This window comes from Anguilla rostrata, chromosome 2 (genome assembly GCF_018555375.3).
Source record: "Anguilla rostrata isolate EN2019 chromosome 2, ASM1855537v3, whole genome shotgun sequence".
Lineage (NCBI taxonomy): Eukaryota > Metazoa > Chordata > Actinopteri > Anguilliformes > Anguillidae > Anguilla > Anguilla rostrata.
In genome coordinates, this window is record NC_057934.1 from 50,053,881 (window position 1) to 50,073,306 (window position 19,426).

At 38.4% G+C, this 19,426-nt stretch overlaps 1 protein-coding gene across 1 annotated transcript in view; it reads right to left on the bottom strand.

The window, feature by feature from the left end:
• Positions 1 to 18,837, bottom strand: part of shisa9a (shisa family member 9a) — a 65,093-nt gene extending 46,256 nt beyond the window's left edge. The window contains exons 1-2 of the mRNA XM_064322806.1: positions 17,878 to 18,837; positions 9,157 to 9,284 (exon numbers count right to left, since the gene is read on the bottom strand). Coding sequence (XP_064178876.1) covers positions 9,157 to 9,284; positions 17,878 to 18,395 — 646 coding nt within the window. The 5' untranslated portion in view covers positions 18,396 to 18,837. The remainder of the gene's footprint in view (positions 1 to 9,156; positions 9,285 to 17,877) is intronic.
• Positions 18,838 to 19,426: the final 589 nt, after the last annotated feature.

Below are 19,426 nucleotides of genomic sequence, written 5' to 3' on the forward strand. Positions count from 1 at the left end.
TCAATCAATCAGAAAAGCTACACTTTTAATTTAATAAGGTAAACATATATTGAGTGGTATAGACAAAGCTGACTAGCAAACAGATTTCAGAAAATTATTAAGCATCAATTTTCTGAAATCTGTTTGCTAGTCAGCTTTGTCTATACCACTCAATATATGTTTACCTTATTAAATTAAAAGTGTAGCTTTTCTGATTGATTGAACGTTGTCTTGCAATTTACAGTATCACTTGATGTGAATAAAGAGACAGTTACTACATGGTACAATAAACAAAAAGCTTAGGGATTACTTGCCAATGGATTTTTCAGGTAATTGGTATGTTTGTTAATACCAATGACTGGTTTAAAGGTAAAATTTTAAACCTTCCCTTGTTTCCAGCTCACAAGCTACTCCCAATATACATATATTTTTACATTTACATTTTTTTCATTGAGATAGTACTTTCAGAAGACCACGAGGAAGTACGGTGCACTTCGGTAGTCCAGGACATTTTTATCAGTCAACAAGAAAATGATGCAGGAGTTTGCAGAAATTTGTTAAGTTTGGACGTTAACAAACACAATAATTAAAGGAAGAAAAAATAGTTTGCACTCCAATGAAATCTGCCTTGCTAAAGTTGCTACTTACAGGCAATTTGATAAATCATTGGGAATCATCCATTATAAAAATAAAGATGATCTTGATCTTGCTGAAGCATAAGCCATTTGTGCAGTCATGTACAACATGGTCTGGAATCAAATCCTGACCATCCGAATGCGAACTGTAGCTGGCAGTTTTGCATGACATTACATAATGTGCCACAACTCTAGTAGCCTTCCAGGTTTTCTCTAATATTGTTAATAGATAATTAATTTACATTGTTAAAGGCTATTTTGGGGTTGTAAATAATCATTTATCATGTCCTATTTTTTAAGTAAAAAAGCTATTCTAAATGTTATAAATACAATCCTAATGGAAAATGTGATAATCCACATCCTTCTGCAAGACAGATACGGAAAGAGTTAATCAATAAATTATACACCGATCAGCCACAACATTAAAACCACTTGCCTAATATTGTGTAGGTCCCCCTCGTGCCACCAAAACAGCTGTGACCCATCGAGAGGAAATAATTCACCCTCTAACAATATCTTAGCTTTGTATAGCCCTGTAGCAACTAATAATGTAATGAACTACCAATAGTGTAATAACTCCCAATAATGTAATCCATTTCAAATTTTTTGTGTAATAAAAACCAATAATGTAATAAGTAGTAGCAGTAGTAGTAGTTTACTTTATTGATCCCCGGGGGCAATTTGCATTGTTGCAGCATCAAAGCCAACAAAGTAACACAATCGGATACAAATTTACAGTAGATACAAAATATCAGATACAAATATACAGTAGATTCAAATATGTACAGAAATCCAAATATACCGGAGGACACCTTCAGAGGTGGAGTCCATGCCTCGACGGGTCAGAGCTGTTTTGGCAGCACGAGGGGGACCTACACAACATTAGGTAGGTGGTTTTAATGTTGTGGCTGATCAGTGTGCATATTAAGCATTAAATTACTTTTCACGTTTTGTAGCAGCAATTGTCTTCAGAGGGAAGAACATTAATTTTGCATTTGGTCAAGCTGGAAATGTCTACATCATCACAAATTGCTTCTCTCTCTCGAGAACACTGTAGAGATGTTCCCACGGCCTGTTTTAGTCCATTTTTTTTACTGATGGTCTCCCAAGAGAATAGGTTCTTCCTTTAATGAATTGATTTAATCTTCTGGTGGAAGAGGCACTGTGTGATATCCTGACTGAACAACTGAAGAGCTGTCAACATCATCTCAAAGTTTCCTCACATCATAGCTCTGAGGCTTGCATAAAGATAACCCTTTGAACTCCTTCAGAGGTTGTCCTCTTTGGTGAATTCAGACAGAGAGGTCAGGTTTGTATCTTATGGCCCCATTCTTGAGACTGGAGAACTCAGAGGACTTTTACAGTAAAAAGCCTAGGGGTATCCCTAGATGATGTATTCCTTTTTCTCTTTCATGTTGTGAGTAGGGCAGGCAGTTTCTTTACATACAACATCTGAAGAATCCACGTCTTTCTTCTGCCCTACTCAGCTTCTAGTTCAGACCCTGATACTCTCAATCCTGGACTATTGCAATTCCCTTCTCACTGGTCTCCCTGCCTTTACCACTAATCCGCTGAAGATAATAGAGAATGCAGCCACACAACTTGCCTACATTCATCCCAAGCCTGTTTGTGGTACAACTCTCCTTATCTCGCTTCACTGACAACCTGTTACAGCTAACATCAAGTTTAAAATCTTGGAATCAGGCTACAAGGCGCAGTTAGTGGAAAAGCTCCAGCATATTTCCAGTCAATCATCAAGCCTTTAATGTTGGCCAGATCCCTCTGTTCCACAGTGGGCAATTGACTACTCCCTCTCAGTGTGATTGCTCTTCATAATCATGATGCCTTGCTATGGTAGAAGGAACTTCCTTCAGTGGTCAGAACAACAAATTCATTGGCCACCTTCCAATACAGAAGACCAACCTCTTCAGCTGGTATTGTGCCTCTCCTCCAATCGTCACCCCTAGCCCCATGGAATCTCATGGAATAATTGAGATTATGGTATTTGAATGTTTTATATGGCTGGTTATGCATACAATCTTTACAGTATGTGTTCAGCATCTATATTTTGGTACTTGGTTAGCATTGTTTATTTTTATTAGTCCTTTGACGATGTTCCATAGATACTCCCTGGTCTGGGAATAATGACTGCCAGTCTAGCACTGTTGCTTATGTAACCCAGGTGAATGCACACTTGTTCTCTTAAATTATAAGTTGCTCTGGATAAGAACTCTGGACTGTTAATACCTAGTTTGATGCCTTGTCTTCCTGTACTGTTGCTTCAAATAAAATCACTTGGATTAATGATAATATTGAAGTCTTTTGAAGGACACAGAGAGTTTTCTCAAATAAATGTAATATTTTAATATTTTCTTTTAGATTTTTACTTATTTTAATTAATCATACATCCAAAGATTTTTTGTATTATCCATTTAGTATTATCCAGCAGCAAACACATCTGTAAAACCTTATTTTCTTCTAATGGGTTATCACATGCTCAGATAATTAGTGAATATCAAATGTGTGTACATGTGCACGCCCCCAGTGAAAAAAATGTACGCACCATAAAATAAAATCTTTGGAGATACAATTTGATGCCTTACATTACTAATGGAAAAATTTATCTGGCTCTTTGACACGTGAAAAGCCTTCTCTTTGGCTCACAAAAGCTTATCCTCACCCAAGGTTAAGTAAGCATGGAACTGGTGACAGGGCCCTTTGTGTGATAACTCGGTAGATCTTGAAGGTGACTGAGAGTCATTCTAATCCAATGGATTGAAGGACAGTGTCATGTAAAGAGGGGCCTGAACAATGGCAGAGATTACCTGGCCCCCGGCGCAATGCCCGTCTGCACACTGAAATCCACAGAGCCTTTGTTTCTGGCTGCCCTGCCCTTTCCAGGCTCTCACTGCCAAACAATGCCTGGGACTGACAAGTCCCTAATTGCAGTGAGCTTTACTCACACACAGCAGGCTGGTGCCCGCTCTTTCCGTCTTCATCTGTAATTCCCATCCATACAGAAAAGAGATAAATCAATCGGGTTGTGCCACAATGCTGGCTCCTTGCCATCTGGGCTTTGCTGATAATAAAGGGGTGAGCCCTTCATGAGAAGAATTAAAGTTGTGGATTGCGAAGCTGTGACCCTCAAGCCAAAGGTTTTGTCCCAGGCTGCTACCAAAGAAAGAACGGTAAGCACCTACATATCCAAGGCACCAAGGCATGGTCAGTATTTTTAACTGACCCTGATAGTTCTTTTATTATGTATTTTATTATTTCCTGGTTCCATATGTGCAGACAACTGCATTAAAAAGTCCTCTGGATGTTCCACTGAAACCTTCTTGTTAAATGTGTTCCATGTGTTGTCATGTTCATATTATTGAATTCGTTTTCAAAAACGATATTTAATCTTATTTTTGGTGGGTATTGTTTCTGTGGCTAAGCAACCTGAGCTAAAGGAAACTGGTATGGCTTCCTACAGTACATCGCTGTTACTACACGAGACCTTGGGAGTAAAGAACTTGTGTTGCCTGAGAACTGAGCAGGAAAGAAGGACTGGCATGATATAAAAACTGATTTCAATACTTATAAATTGTGAATAAATACCATAAAATATATCTCTTCAGATCGTTAACCTCTGTGAGCATAACATTGTTGTACAAGCTGCTTTAGAGTTACCTGAAGTTTACTTTCTTGTTTTAGACCACGACCCCTAGAATGCCCTAATGTCCACCATAGTAAACCGACTTGTCAGAAAGGTCTGTAAGGATCTAAAATATCCTTTACTGAAAACATACACTAAAATGAAAATAGTTTGAAATGTCTAGAATGAGAACAATTTCTTTAATATAGATTTTCTGTCACTTAGGTGAAAAGGTAAGACTAGCTGAAAACTGCACTGTAAATCATTAACAAATTACAAAGATGTTTATTTCAGAATTAATGAATGACAGAAAATAGTCCATTAAGGTGGCTTTGGGTTTTCACACTTTCACATTAGTTAACAGAATGTACTATAGACAACTTACAACACAGCCAAAGCATGTTGATACCTCATTGCTTGCTTATATAGTAATGTTCACATAACCATAAATAATGTGTTCTACTAATTGTGTTACCACCTATTTATTAATGTATTGCTTGTGTTGAAGCGTACAGCAACTAGTCATTAGCTGCAAATGCATTTCAACTCCAGTCACAAGTGTAACCCATATAAGTAGTATAACCAGGAGCATGATGACTAAATGATGGGTTTCATGACAATCTGTTGTGGAAAATTATATCATTAGTAGAATGTTCACTAATGACTGTGATGTTTCAGATCTTATTCTCACTAAGTCCACTGTTCATGCTGTAACACTCCCAATGCACTGAAGCATCCCTTACAAAAAAAAATCACTTGTGAATCACTTGGCTTTTCACATGTAAAAATCACAATTTCACACGTGAATTTAACATTTTTACATATGAATTAAAATATTCACGTGAGAATTAAAATTCCACATGTGAAAAGAAAATGCGTCACATGAAGTCATGTGAAATTAGTACCTTCACATGTGAATTCCACATTTTCACATGTGACTGACATTGTCAAACGTGAACTACAATTTCCACATGTGAAAACAAAACGTAATTTGAAATAATACGTTTTGTATAATATATAATAAATTACCTTTTTCTGCTTTCACGGTATAAGTGAGATTATTTTTATAGTTCACATGTGTACTCTTCACATGTGATTTTTGTTTATTTATTTATTTATTTATTTATTTATTTTTGCCTAGTCCAAAATTGCAGTCCAGGTAAATAAAAGTCATTTAAAAATATTACAGAATGCTGATTAATGAGACAGCATTAAAAAATTTTTTACATCATAGCCCTTCTTAATAGTCATTTCATTTCATTTCAAAACAAAGCACTTGTGTGATGAATTTTTGTGTGATGAATCTAAGCCTTCATATTCCCAGTGGGGTGATTATTCTTGAGGGCATTGTCCAATATTAATAAGTAACATGTTTAAAATGATAAAGAAAAAATGAAGTTTTACATCATTTGTGGTGTATAGAAGTACTGAACGAACCAGGAAGAATAATTAGAGTGGACTGTTCCTGATGAACCTGAAAAGGTTTTTGTTGTTCTTGCTGATTAATGACATTAGCATATAAAACAGATATTCTTTTCTTTTTTGAGTGGGTGTATGATATACCTCAAACACTGTTCTATTTGAAACACTGTTTGAGAACAAATATTCATAAAGAACCTCATGAGGAAATCATTAATCACTTTGTCATTTTTATGCTTATATAGCATAAAGAATGTGCAAAGCAACACCACCACTATTATTTTAACCCTTGAGGGTAGCCATTTCTACATGGTGTGCCCACTCATGGAGAAAACATCTTGAAAGTCTAAAAAATAGCCGTACTGTATTTGATTACTCCCCTTGGGACTTCCTCGTTCCAGTGCAAAATTGCAGAACTGCTGCACCTGTCTGATAAGCAACAGTGTGATGATGACACAAAATAGACCCTAAGGTTCAATATTACTTTTGCATCTAAAATAAAACGACTAAAAGTCATCGTGATCTTGAATCAATGAAAGCTAGAATTGATTATATAGGTATCTCAAGCTGGATTGTATTCACTTTTCTACCCGTGACAGGACTGGTAGTATTTCTAATATTAACAAGTGTTATCGCATTCATCAATGAGCAAATAATTGGACCAATACAGACCTTCTTATTTTAACCCTGCAAAATAGAAATAGTGAAAACTGCTTCTAGGAAATATATTTCATTTTGAATAGCAGCTTCACCAAAAGTATCAGTCACAAAACAATAAAAGCTGTTGCAGCATAAACGGGAGTGTGCCACTGAAATCGTATTAGTTATGCTGCCATTGATGAGACTAAACGTCTTTGCAGTATTTCTATTTGTTTAAAACCAATCATACATTCAATTTGCCAACAAAACTAAAACACAGTGAAGCATTAATGCCTCTTTCCAAAATAACAGTTGTCACATTGTAGAGAAAGACCCACAAATTCAAGCAAACTGTGGACATGTTCAGTCCTATTTTTGCAGTCAAGGCACAATTTTCACTGGCAGTAAGTCAAGGCGCTGGTGAATTAGCACATGTCCACCTCAGTTTTGGTCATTTTGTGACTCCAGACATTAGCGCAAAAGAGGCTGGTTCAATAAGAATAGATAAACAGTGGGTGTGGTGGGTGTTTGGTTCCATTATTGCCAATCAGATCGCTCCATGTCTTTCCCTTTAAAAACAGTGCATCGGCGCCACAGCCAACTGCTAATTTCGCCATTGGCTGAAGAAAAAGCGTGTAATGAAAGGCTCCATTAGTGCCTCTAAAAACACAACTTGTGATATCAAAAGAAAGGTGAGACTGAATAGTTTCAATTTTAATATTTATATTTTCCATTTATATGCCAGTACTAAAAGCTATGATAAAGGGTTTCCATGGACAGTTGCACAGGGTGAATATTGTCAGACTGGCCAGGAGCAGGAGGCAGCTGCCAGAGGCACCCTCCAGTCAGCCTCTCCATTGTACTGCTGCCGCCACTGTTTCAATATGACATTCATCGCGCTTGCGAACCAAAGGATGGGAAAGACAAGATATATATATATATATATATATATATATATATATATATATATATATATGCTTCAATTAAGTTTTATTCATGCACTTGACAAGATGAAGGTACACTCAGGGAAACAGATCCACCGCCAAGCAGTTACTGCTCTCTTGTGCACTCTGTGCCGGACTTTCTCAGGGCTGTATTGTAATGTGTCACTTGACCCATCCAAACTCCTAGTCCTGCCAAACACACAATTAAAAGTCTCCAGTGTGTTCTGGGCTCAATGTATGGAGTAAGTAGTCACTATTTCAACAAATGCATATCTTACACTATATTATGGGTGTAGAGCTGGTCTACAGATGCATTGCCTAAATAGCTGGCATTGCACTGCATGACTGAATACAGCGTGCATTTAAAAAAGTGAAAGTTAATAAAATATTTCTCACATTCATTATGTGTTCATTCATATGTGTGGCGCGTGGATAGCACCACCAAAATAGTGCAACGCGCCAGCATTTCAGTAAAATTTGGTTTATTATTCAGCACCAAATCTGTACTTAATGCACCCCTTATTGCACCGCCCAACCCATGTTGACCCAAACCGATTTACTGCAGACCACAAAACTACCAAACCTGGTGCAGGTGAAAAATATTCTGTTTGCACAAGACAAAACTAGCTATTTCACTTCAGGCACATTTGCACTTGCGTCTGTCACCAAAATAGGGCCTGTTGTCTGTACCAGGACGTTCACGTGTATTACTGATACTATCCAGCAGCAGAGACAGGAATAATTAGAAATAATTAGATACTTTTAGAGTTAAGCCATTACCATATATCTGAGCAACTGCTGCTCCAGCCCACAGGACTCACCAGAAATAGACTGCTTCCATGTATTTGTTTCTCCACAGCAAGCACAGAATCAAACAGACAAGGCCAAATTAAATGGCAAGTAAACCATTGCAGCCACTTCCTGATTTCTACAGAAGGAAGCACTGAAGAACTGCCAAATGTATAGATGCAGAGATTCAGAAACTACAGCTGCAGTTCTCTTTCACCAAGCACTAAAACTTACTTCTTGAGCTGTGCTGGGATATTTTGGTTAATTTGTATGTAAATCATAGCTTTCAGATAGCATGATGCAAAATCTCTTGACAAAGACCATGTTATTTATAACTCCTTGCAAATAGTAAAGGCCTCTAAAGCTGATCACACCAAATAGTCCTTATCACCACTTAAAGAATACCATAATTACTGGTAAAACCATAAAACTACACAAAGTAGGACGATAATTCAGAACTCTAGTCAGCTTACTATATTTTATTGTACCTGGTTGCCATAAAACATAATCCTGGCAATTTGCTTCCCAATGATGCCTACATTATTCAAGAAGTCTCTCACCATTTGAAGCTATGTCCGATCATAACTGAGGCAAAAGCTAGGATTAAAATCTTTTAAAAATATATTTAACATTTTAAACATCAGAATCATCTTGAATGTAATTACATGCTATAGCATTAAGATTTGCCTTCACTGGGACTAAGGGGCCTAGCCAAAACCATGAAAAACAGCCCCAGACCAAGGAATGTCCAGATACGATATACACACACTATATACGTGTGTGTGTGTGAATGAGTGTGTCTTTGTCAACACTAAAATCGTGAGGAAATGTTAAAAGCACTATATTCAGTAAAATCTAATATGATGCTACTGCACGTCCCCACACCATGTAATGGTATTTAAATTGTTATTTGCTCATCCATATCCTTAAATCTATCTTTTATTAAACAAAAAGGAGGAAAAAAACATATATTCAATGCATTTATGTAACCTAAAAAAAGACATCCTAATATACTATGATATCTTTTAAAAATATTTGGTACTTTAAACTCAAATTGCAAAAATAATAAATCAAATAAAAATAAATCAGATTAATTAGCCAGATGACTTACGCAGGTTGTTTGCCTTTGTCCTGGCTTGCACGTTTTCGTAATGTTGCACATGCATGCCCATGTTGTCTTCCCGCTCCAGATGCTCTCCCGGACATGGGCCTTGCTGTCGCATCACATTTGCAAGAGCTCTGCAGAGAGAGGACTTTCTTGGTTAGGAAGCCAAATATGTAGACCTTTACTTATTTAAATATGCCAGGATTCTAGAGAGTGTACAGCAAGACAATCTTGTTATCGGTTATACATTAAGAAAAAGAGTATTTTCTTAAATTTACCTATTGCCTATTATTACCTGTCATGCCCCATTCCACCCTCTAGACCTGTCTGGTGTCCAGACGTCTCTTTATACCACTTTCTCTCTCTCATGATGCTGTATTTTGTGCACATGACCTGGTGTCTCTCAAGGCTCTGTACTTGGCCCCCTCCTCTTTTTGCATTGCATGAAAGCTTGTGGGTATGTCACCTCCTCGACACAGCATCTCATACCACTTTGATGCAGATGACACTTCTTTCCTCTGTCAGACACATATTATGCATCTCAGCTTACTTGACATGACATACAGACCATCACCTAAAGCTTAGTTTGACGAAAACCGAAATGCTTTTCATTCCCTCCAAGTCCTCGCCACTCTAAGACCTCACCCCAGAGTTGATACAACAAGAGACCTCATTTAAAGCAGTTCTACCATAAGAAGCTTAGGAGCAGAGATGATCAACTCTCCTTCTCCACCCAGAGAACAGCACTGAGCCCGGTGTGCAGATTGTTTCAAGAAAACATTTTCTGCTTCCTCACCACCTATTCTACACAGCTATAAATCCAGGCCCTGGTACTCTCACGTATCTACTATCGCAATTTGGTAACCTTGAAACATCTGCTCCCTGCATAGTCATCCCTTCTAGTGAAGATGCCTTTTGGTCTGAACACCCTATGGTGGGACAAAAACTTCCTACGGTGATCAGGACAGCAGAATCATCATCTTCAGATGCAAACTGAAAACCTTTTCAGACTGTGTCTTGATTCCCATCCCATCCCCACCCACCTAAAACTCCTAATATTTGTACTAGTTGAGTTTATGCTAATTTTTTTTAGCTTTAGTTTTTTTTCCTTAGGGCTTGTTATGGATGCTATCTGTATGCAGTGGTGCGTGGAGGGCTAGCCCCACCCCCTGCACCATTCTCTCTCTCCACTGTCACCTCTCCTACCGCCCAGCAGCATGGCGACAGCCCAGAGTGCCTCAGCACGGACAGCATACAGCTAATGCAGTGATTATTCAATCACTGAAGAGCAGCCGTCGACAGTCATCAGTGCCAGCTGCAGAAAATTGAGAGCTCTTCAGCTTTCCTTTAATAGGGCGCAGAGACGTTCTTACTCTACATGACAACTAATCTCTTTCCATACACTGAACCAGAGGAGCCCTTTCCGTGAATCCTGAAATTCCCCCTGGGAAAGTAAAGTCATTCTATTCTATTAAACCTGCACTGACTTACTCTGGATTCCTCCATGTCCTACTCAGCCTGGAGACTCGCCCTTGTTGTATTTTGTCCTAAATGCCTGCCCTATCTCCACTATTCCTCTACATGGCTGTGTGAGAATCACTAAATAAATCACGCATATGACTAAACTCGTGCCTGGTGTGTGTTGTCCCTCCAGTGTAATTTACATGAGACTTTCACATTGTATACAGCATAAGAATTTTGGTTTCTGCTTTATATAGTTCATTTATGTTGATGCTTCAGTGAGGCCATATATATACTAACAGGTTTAGCGATTAGTCAGGTCTGTATATACAAATAAATACATATAAATCAGATAAGTACAGTTATGTTCCCTTACAATGTAAGTCAGTCTGAAAAACAGCATCTGGGAAATGAATATGTCAAAGAATTAACTGACAAGACAACTCTCCATATATTTTAGAGTCTCATTGCTCGTTGTTTTAATGGGTAGAATAGCAAATAACACCACAAAAATGAGCATGTTCTCAATTCCAAAAGTAAACGTAGAAATTGATAGTATTTCTTTTCAGCTGGCAAAAGCAGCACAGCTGGAGGAAATGAAGAAGCCGAAACCCAACATCTCTATAAGCAGAATTCCCTCTGAAATAACAGAGTGGGTGTGATACTGTAAGTGCAAGCTGCCGCCAGAGATGATGCTTAGACCATTATGGTGAGGACATATTCCATCTTAAAAAGCAGCAGTTCTACTTGACCCTGAAAATTCAGTCATTGAACATACTAGTTTCATATATTTCATATTCAAGAAATGAAGGGGAACATTTCATTTGTCTTCAAGTACTGACTTCAGTAGGCTATATACTTCAAAGAAAATATGCATTAATGTCCCTTAATAACTCTGCACGAAATTCTTTCTATACAGTATATAAAGGAAAATATGACCTTTACACAGACAAAGGAGCATCCACGATTTCCTTTTGCTTATAGTCTTGACTACCAGGTGTTTTTCACTTCGGTTTGAAGCCTGCAAATTTCTTCAAGAAACTTGTTTTTTCAGGCTGTCATTGCAGGAATATGACTTGTACGCACACAGACACCTCAATCTTGGATAGACCAACAAAATGGACATCCTTACGAAACTTCTTTCCATGTGTCTCATTGTTATCTACAGATTAAATTTACTGAATACATACAGTGAGCTCCATAATGTTAGGGACAATATTTTTTTTTTTAATTTGATTCCACAATTGATTGGTAATCAAACAATTTTTATGTGGTGAAACTGCACATTTTTTGCTTTTAGTTAAGGGTATTTTTGTTATACATTTCGGTTTCACCATGCAGAAATTACAGCACTTTTTATAAATAGTCCTCCCATTTCAGGACATCATAATGTTTTGGACAAATGGGATCACAGGTGTTTCTGATTAGTCTGGTGCGTTCAATTGCATCATTAGGTATGAAACCTTTCAGTATCTAATTTTGATTCCAGCCTTTTGATTGCCTTTGGAGTCTGTTTTTTTGTGTTTGTCAACATCACGACCAGAGTTGTATGAATGAAAGTCATGGTAGCCATTAAGAAGCTGAGAAATAAGAAAGAAAAACAAAACATTCAGAGACATAAGCCAAACCTTAGGTTAACCAAAATCAACTGGACCATCATTAAGAAGGAAAAGAGCATTGGTGAGCTTAGAAATCACAAAGAGCCTGATAAGCCAAGGGAAAACTCCAAAATAAGAACAAAAATTTTGAAGACATTCAGTTGAACTTGAGCAGATAGGATGCTTCTGTATACAGCAGAATTCAATCTGCTGCTGCTATCAGCAGTTACATCATCAAAGAAGACAAGTGAGTCAGTATCTGTGACATACATACCCAATCCATAACACCCTTCAACACCATGTTTCACAGATGAGGGGGGATGGTTTGGATCTTGGGCAGTTCCCATTGGCCTCAGCACTTTGCTCTTGCCATCACTCTAATACAAGTGTTTCTTGGTCTCATTTATCTACAAGACCTTTTTCAAGAACTCTGCTGGCTCTTTTAGGTGCAAACTGTAACCTGGCCATCCTGTTTTTGCAGCAAACTAGTGGTTTGCATCTTGCAGTGTAGCCTCTGTATTTCTGTCTTCTATGAAGTCTTTGGTGGATAGCAGTCATTGACACATCCGCACCTGCCTCTTGAAGAGTGTTTCTGAACTGTTGGACATCTGTCTGGGGTTTTTTCTTCATTATGATGAGAATTTTTGGTTATTAACTGTATAGATCTTCCTTGGATTACCAGGCTCTGAGCTCACCAGTGCTCTCTTTGTTTTACTGATGTTCCAAACAGTTGATTATGGTTAGCCTAAGGTTTGGCCAATGTCTCCGACAGTTTTTTCTGTTTCTCAGCCTCATAATAGCTTCCTTGACTTTCATTGGCACAACTTTGGTTGGCATGTTGAAAAACACCAATAATAGAATCCAAAGGCAATCAAAGGGCTAGAATCAAAATTAGATACTTAAAGCTGTGATGCCATTTGTCCCAAACAGCATGATTCCCTGAAATGAGGGGATTATTTATAGAAAGTGCTGTAATTTGTACTTGGTGAAATGCATAAAAATACCCTTAAATAAAAGCTGAGAATGTGCACTTTAACCCAATGTGATTCTTTTATTACAAATCAAAGTTGTACAGACTAGAGTACAGAGTCAAATCAAGAAAAAATAGGCTATGTCTGTCACAAACATTACGGAGCTCACTGTAAATACTGCTCAATGAAACTAAGGAACAAAAAAACCCAGCACGTATACATCTCAGAAACAGCAGAATGATCATAAGTTCCAAAAAAGAGGATTTTTTTCATTGAAAAGCAGACTTTTTATAGTTTTTTAAAAGCTTTTAAAAGTTGAAGCTTACCACAATGTTAACCTACAGGTCGTAACAGGGGTTTCCCGCTCATATTTACGACTAGGAAGCTTACTCAGATGGTTTCAGAGTGTTTCAAGATTTTATTTACAATAATTCCAATAGCACAGGAGTGCAACACAACCACTTCCACTTTTATGGAGTCTGTTCAAATTTATGCAATTAGTCACTTGAGCATCCTGGCAAGGGCCTATCAGTGTGGAGATGCATGCTTTCCCTGTGTCAGTGTGGGTTTCCTCAGGTTTCCTCCCTCAGTCCAAAGACATGCAGACTAGGCTAACTGGAGAGTCTATATTGCCCATAGGTATGAGTCTGTGAGTGAATGGTGTGCCCTGCAATGGATTGGTGACCTGTTCAGGGTGTTTCCCTGCCTCTTGCCCAATGGATGCTGGGATAGGCTCCAGCCCCCCATGACCTTCATCAGCAATAACGGGATGGTGATTCATTCAAGAGGATACATCACACAATCTGCAGACATTTGCATTCAGTACCTTCCAAATTTACCATGGTTTCCTGCCTCTGACAAGCAACCTAATATTTGAATCATGCAACTCTTATTACTGTGAATGAGAAAACTGATGGCCATCCTATACATTGTCATCTGCATTATCTTTTTATCTTATCTCCTTATAAGTTTAAGTGCAGAGTGTCTCAAAGCATAATATGGGCACATTAATCTGTATTTTTAAGTTTTATTTTATAATAAAAGTATTATTAAGCAATAACAATATGACCTCATCCAATCACTAATTGCAATATACAGTATGGATTGACACTCCTTTTTTTAGTGTGATGTCAGCATCTGTAACAACATTGGCCCTTTGTGCAAAAGGAAGCTGGGCCAAGCCTGATCACCTGGATTTTAGGGGACAGATTTTGATTGGATTCCTTTTGTCAGTCTCTGACAGGAGCACATATAGTTTGCTATCTCTTAGAAATTATCTGAACAACATGTGTGTATGGTGACAGCTACCCCTTAACATCTTAGTTTGAACGTAATGTGTTACTGGTGTTATATCTAGCCTTATAGTTGCTGTTTAAAATTACTAAATGAAAGGGCAAGATAAGTGAAGAAGGAATGTTCTCAGATAATTCTGAACTTCCACAAATTGTCAGCTCAGGTGTTGGTCAAGAATGAAAAATGACGCAAACACTATGATGAGACCTTGATCATGGGAATGAAAAATACTATAACCCAATGATTGGGCTGTATGAACAGCTGACTGTCCTCCGCAGATTACATTGGAGTAGTGTATGTATGTATTTCCATCGTTCAGCGCGTAACATATTTTCATTTGTTGTGATGCATAATATTTTCATTCACTCTTACAGGACATATTTCATTTGTTTAGGATCATAACGCAATTTGCTTGCGCGCAGAACTCACACACTTATCCAAAAGTGCGCGTTATAATAAACGAGAATATATTCCGCGCGAAGACGATTCATATTTGAACTTTTATCAATAACTGCCCCTCCTAAGAGCACCGCCAACACGGAGGGACAGAGGCTGCCTGATTGGCGGATTTGATTTTGATACGTTGACCTTTAATTCCTGCCAACCTGTATCTCATACAGACTGTCCTAATCCCTGTATTTAATGAACTCAACAGTGCAAATGGTTTACCAGCGCTTCTTGGCGCTCAAATCAGATTTCTATCACCATTATGCGATTTCTGAGTAAACTGTGGAAAAATAAGACGAGGTGTTAAACTATATTTATGTGTAATGTGGGAGCAATGTACGTAATTAAATGTGTTCGTAGTAAAATCGATTTACGTTTAAGAAGACAAGCGCAACAATGGACAATGTGTATAGGCAATACAAATAGTATAAGTATCAATAATCTAAGGCATCGCGATTCTATTTATCCGTGCTACATTGGGTATAAACGTGTTATAGCCTATATTCAAGAGTTCTATGATTTTAATGTTTTGACAACCCCGCCCCCCATGCGGCGCCACAACTCCACCAACTGGACAAACAAATGTCTGTGCAAGCCTTAATTTCTATGGGAAATACGCTTGTCCGGCCGTATTACCTGTATGATACTCCTTATTTTCTTTCAGCCATAATTTCCAGAGCTGACTTACTGAGACTGAGACTGAATGCTACAGCAAGCTATCTGAATTGGTGCTGTATTTACATCTGAGGGTCGACTGGCTTTACAGTATACCGAAAACGCGTTTCAATGCGTAGTCCTATCAAAAGGCGCCAGAGAACACTCACAAGTCTACGTTTTGAAAACGTATTACAAATGTACACAAGATAAAACATATTAGCATTCAATTTAAGTCAATTGATCTTCGGCTGTATAGTTGATAATATATATATATATATTTTTTTTATATTGTCAACAGATAACTACCCATTACGGTGATCCACCTGAAGCGGCTAAGCAAGACGCATGACGGGCTGGGATTTATACTGTCAGGCATCGAAACGAGAAAGCAGTGCGGATCGTCTTAATTATGATTGTCTTAATGTTAAAATTCGTATTTAAATAAGTCCTAATCGTCAGAACGTGAAACTGCGCGAGGAAATTGTCGAAGCGTTAGCTTATATTTTGCAAACCGGATTTGAAGTTTGGCATCTCCCGTACTCTTAGTAGCCTATAACTTTCGTAGGCGCTGCATTTTCTTGGCATGACACTTTCTGTGTGCGTTTTAGCGGGGTTGTTCTTCTTGTCAATATATAGCCAGAACACAGTATGGGTTATACATGAACTTGAATTGCGAAGACGTTGGTTTCAGGGTACTTTTTGAAGTGATGATTTTGTTAGCAGCCTACTTTCAGTCATTCAGTATGTGGTATGGGTGAATTAGACTGGTTGCATTTCCCACCTGAGACCTTCAATACTATCTGAGTGTTCCATCAACAACCATGTCATATAATTTGCTTAGCACACATAAACAAATACTCGATCAAAGTAATCTTTTTAAAATGCGATATATACTTTTTATTATTTATAAACAGTGTTGTCAGATATTGTTGTGGCTCCACTATGCGTCCCCGTACGTGTTGAACACTTGAAAGAAAAATAATGGCCATGTAGCCTACATGAAATCGCCGTAAGCAACACATAGTACGTTATTATTATTATTATTAGTAGTAGTAGTAGTAGTAGTAGTAGTAGTAGTAGTAGTAGTAGTAGTAGTAGCCTAGTGGTAATCGTGGTGGTAGCAACAGTCGTTGTAGTAGCCTAGTAGTAGCAGTAGTGCGGTTGCAGCCTACTCACCCCGAGTAGCCTACATTCCCAAATAGAGTCACTGAATCCATTATGCTGCGCTCGGAGACAGATATATTAAATTGCTAAACGTGGATCCTATACCTATAACGCTATACCAATTGGTTCCTTTTGCATTGCTGAAGTTTTACAAAAATAATGGTTTAATTGCACAATTCGAGTCTGACAACGCTATGACTTAAAACCACCTTTTCCACACTCGATCAGATTAGTTCCCGGGAACGCATTATGTTCATTTTAGGGGTGATCTGTTAGGGTATATTAACTTTAAAAGTAATCATAGGTTACACTGAAACATTGTAGACTATATTGTTATTAAACAATGGATCAATATCGAAACAACACACGTTTAAAATAACACATGTTAGACTGGATAATTCTAGTTTGTAAATAATGCGCAGCCTAGCCTACCAATGAAATTGAGATGAAATATCAAGTCAACAACTAGCAGTCGACGGGCAGAAATATAGTTAGGCTAATTATTGAATGTAGTTTGGTGGTGTATGTTCAACTGTTACAGCAGTAAGGTTTGCACATGTGCCCAATGAGATTTGATTTACGGCACCTATCTCAGTGCGATTATAACACGATCTTTCCATCGACACTACAAGTGGAATCTGTCCCATTTTGCAAATACTTGAAAAACATACTACGATATACAACTGCACTTTTAAACAAACAGATTTTGAATGAGGAAAGACGACCCTTCTACCTGCTGACCATGATCTGTAGGTAATGTTGACTCAACTGCATAGCTGATTTTTATTACATGAAGTTAATTCTCTTGAGGTATGCACGATGCATCCTTTCAAAAGCACCATTTGCGACGTTAACCGTTTATTTCAGTTTCGCAATGTTAATTATAATACTTAATTGGGGAAAACAAAATAAATCAACCTGTTCGACAACGTTATGGACTTTCAGTTTCACTAATTGCGATTTGGTAGATAGGTGGTAGAATGCTTTCAACTTCAGTGCGTACACTTTACTTTAAACCGTCCCTCCAAACGGCATTACCCTGCATCTATAGCGCACAGTGCCCTCGGGTACACAGGCAAAGAAAGTGCGCAGAGTGCTGCATAGACAGCAGCGATAGTATCAGAGTGTAAACCTACCTGGACATGTTTTCTCTCTGAGGTCTGTGCGCCTTCTCAAGTCCGAGTTTCGTGAATATCCCAACAAGTGCCATGATAGCCACTACTCCACAAATGATGTAGACGATCAAGTTAGTTTTATCCTTGGTAGGGTCGTGTCTGGGGTCATTTTTCTTGAAAGGGGTTTGACCTGTCATCATCCATACAGGAGTATCGTAGTTGTTACAGGTGCTCTGATCCAACCGCGAGCTCCTAAATGCGCAACAGAATCGGAAGCCACAGGTCCCGCAGCAGTACAAATAATTGCCCGTTTTGCACACAAACGGTGGATCCCATTGGCCCATCACATCGTAGTATCCCCGACATCGGTCTTCTACATGTGGGGATTCAGAAAAAGCATTTTCTCCTTCTCTAGATCCGTTGGAGCCAGAAACCATAACGAAACCATCGAGCTGCTGTCCGGTTTCACCTTCTGCGTTACACACCAGAGCCAGAACTTTTACCAAAAAGTAACCGAACAGTAACCCAGTGTTTTTCATTCTGCAGTCTCCTTTTAGTTTTATTTTACACGTTGAAAGAAAGAAAGAAAACAGCGTGAAGACAGTCTGGTTTCATAAAAAGTCATAAAATATATTCCCAATGAGTACGACATCGCCATTCAGCACCACTACGTTCCTACACATTTATCTGGATGGATGTATCATACGAATCCCAAAAACAATTATTTGTTTCGTTTATACGATATTGTAAACGTCTAGGTCGTATTTTCTCTTCTGCCGTTTCAACGCACACACAGGTGTATTATTAAAGAAAAGTCTCTCACGTGACCCTTGCGATGTCTCAACTCATTCAGTCGCTGTACTTCTCGCGTTTCTTCCCTTAGTCCTGATTATGTGCGCTCATGCAGGTCAATCAAGAATCGATGGAGATAAAACTGAACAACCGATTCAAGAGTGAGTGAGTGAATAAGAGAAAGAGGAAGGACAGCGTGTCATAGGACCTAGTGAAGGAGGGAGAGAGGGAGGGGTGGGAGAATAAAGGGATCATCATAGCCCTCGCATAGCAACAGATTTCGGGACTATACATTGTTCAAAACTAGATTTAAGGTTCACACAGCCCTCCATCCCCATCGGAATTTATTATTTAGCCTATGCTACGTTTGCCTAAATTACTCTGCCATGTTATACCTGCAGGTATAAACTGTAAATGTAGCCCAGTAGAACAAGATAACAGAGACGAAGTATCGTATAGTTTAGTATGGCTATTATAGTCACTTGTTTCCATGAAGCGATGCTTTCACCAGAATTAAGACAGCGTGAGTGAGTTTCAAACTTAAACATACCTGTGCTACTAATGAAGACCTTTCACTTTTAAAAGCGTACCTATGTTAAATCAAACCACGTTGTATTTCAACAGTATTGTGCAATGTGACAAATCACTTGACGTCGTAAACCGTCTCTTACCAACTCTCAGTTGCTTGGCATCAGTGGTGCGTGCGCAACACTAATCTTTCTAGATAGCCCACCTATACAGCATTGATAAGTATTACGTAACCGTCCTTTCGCCATAG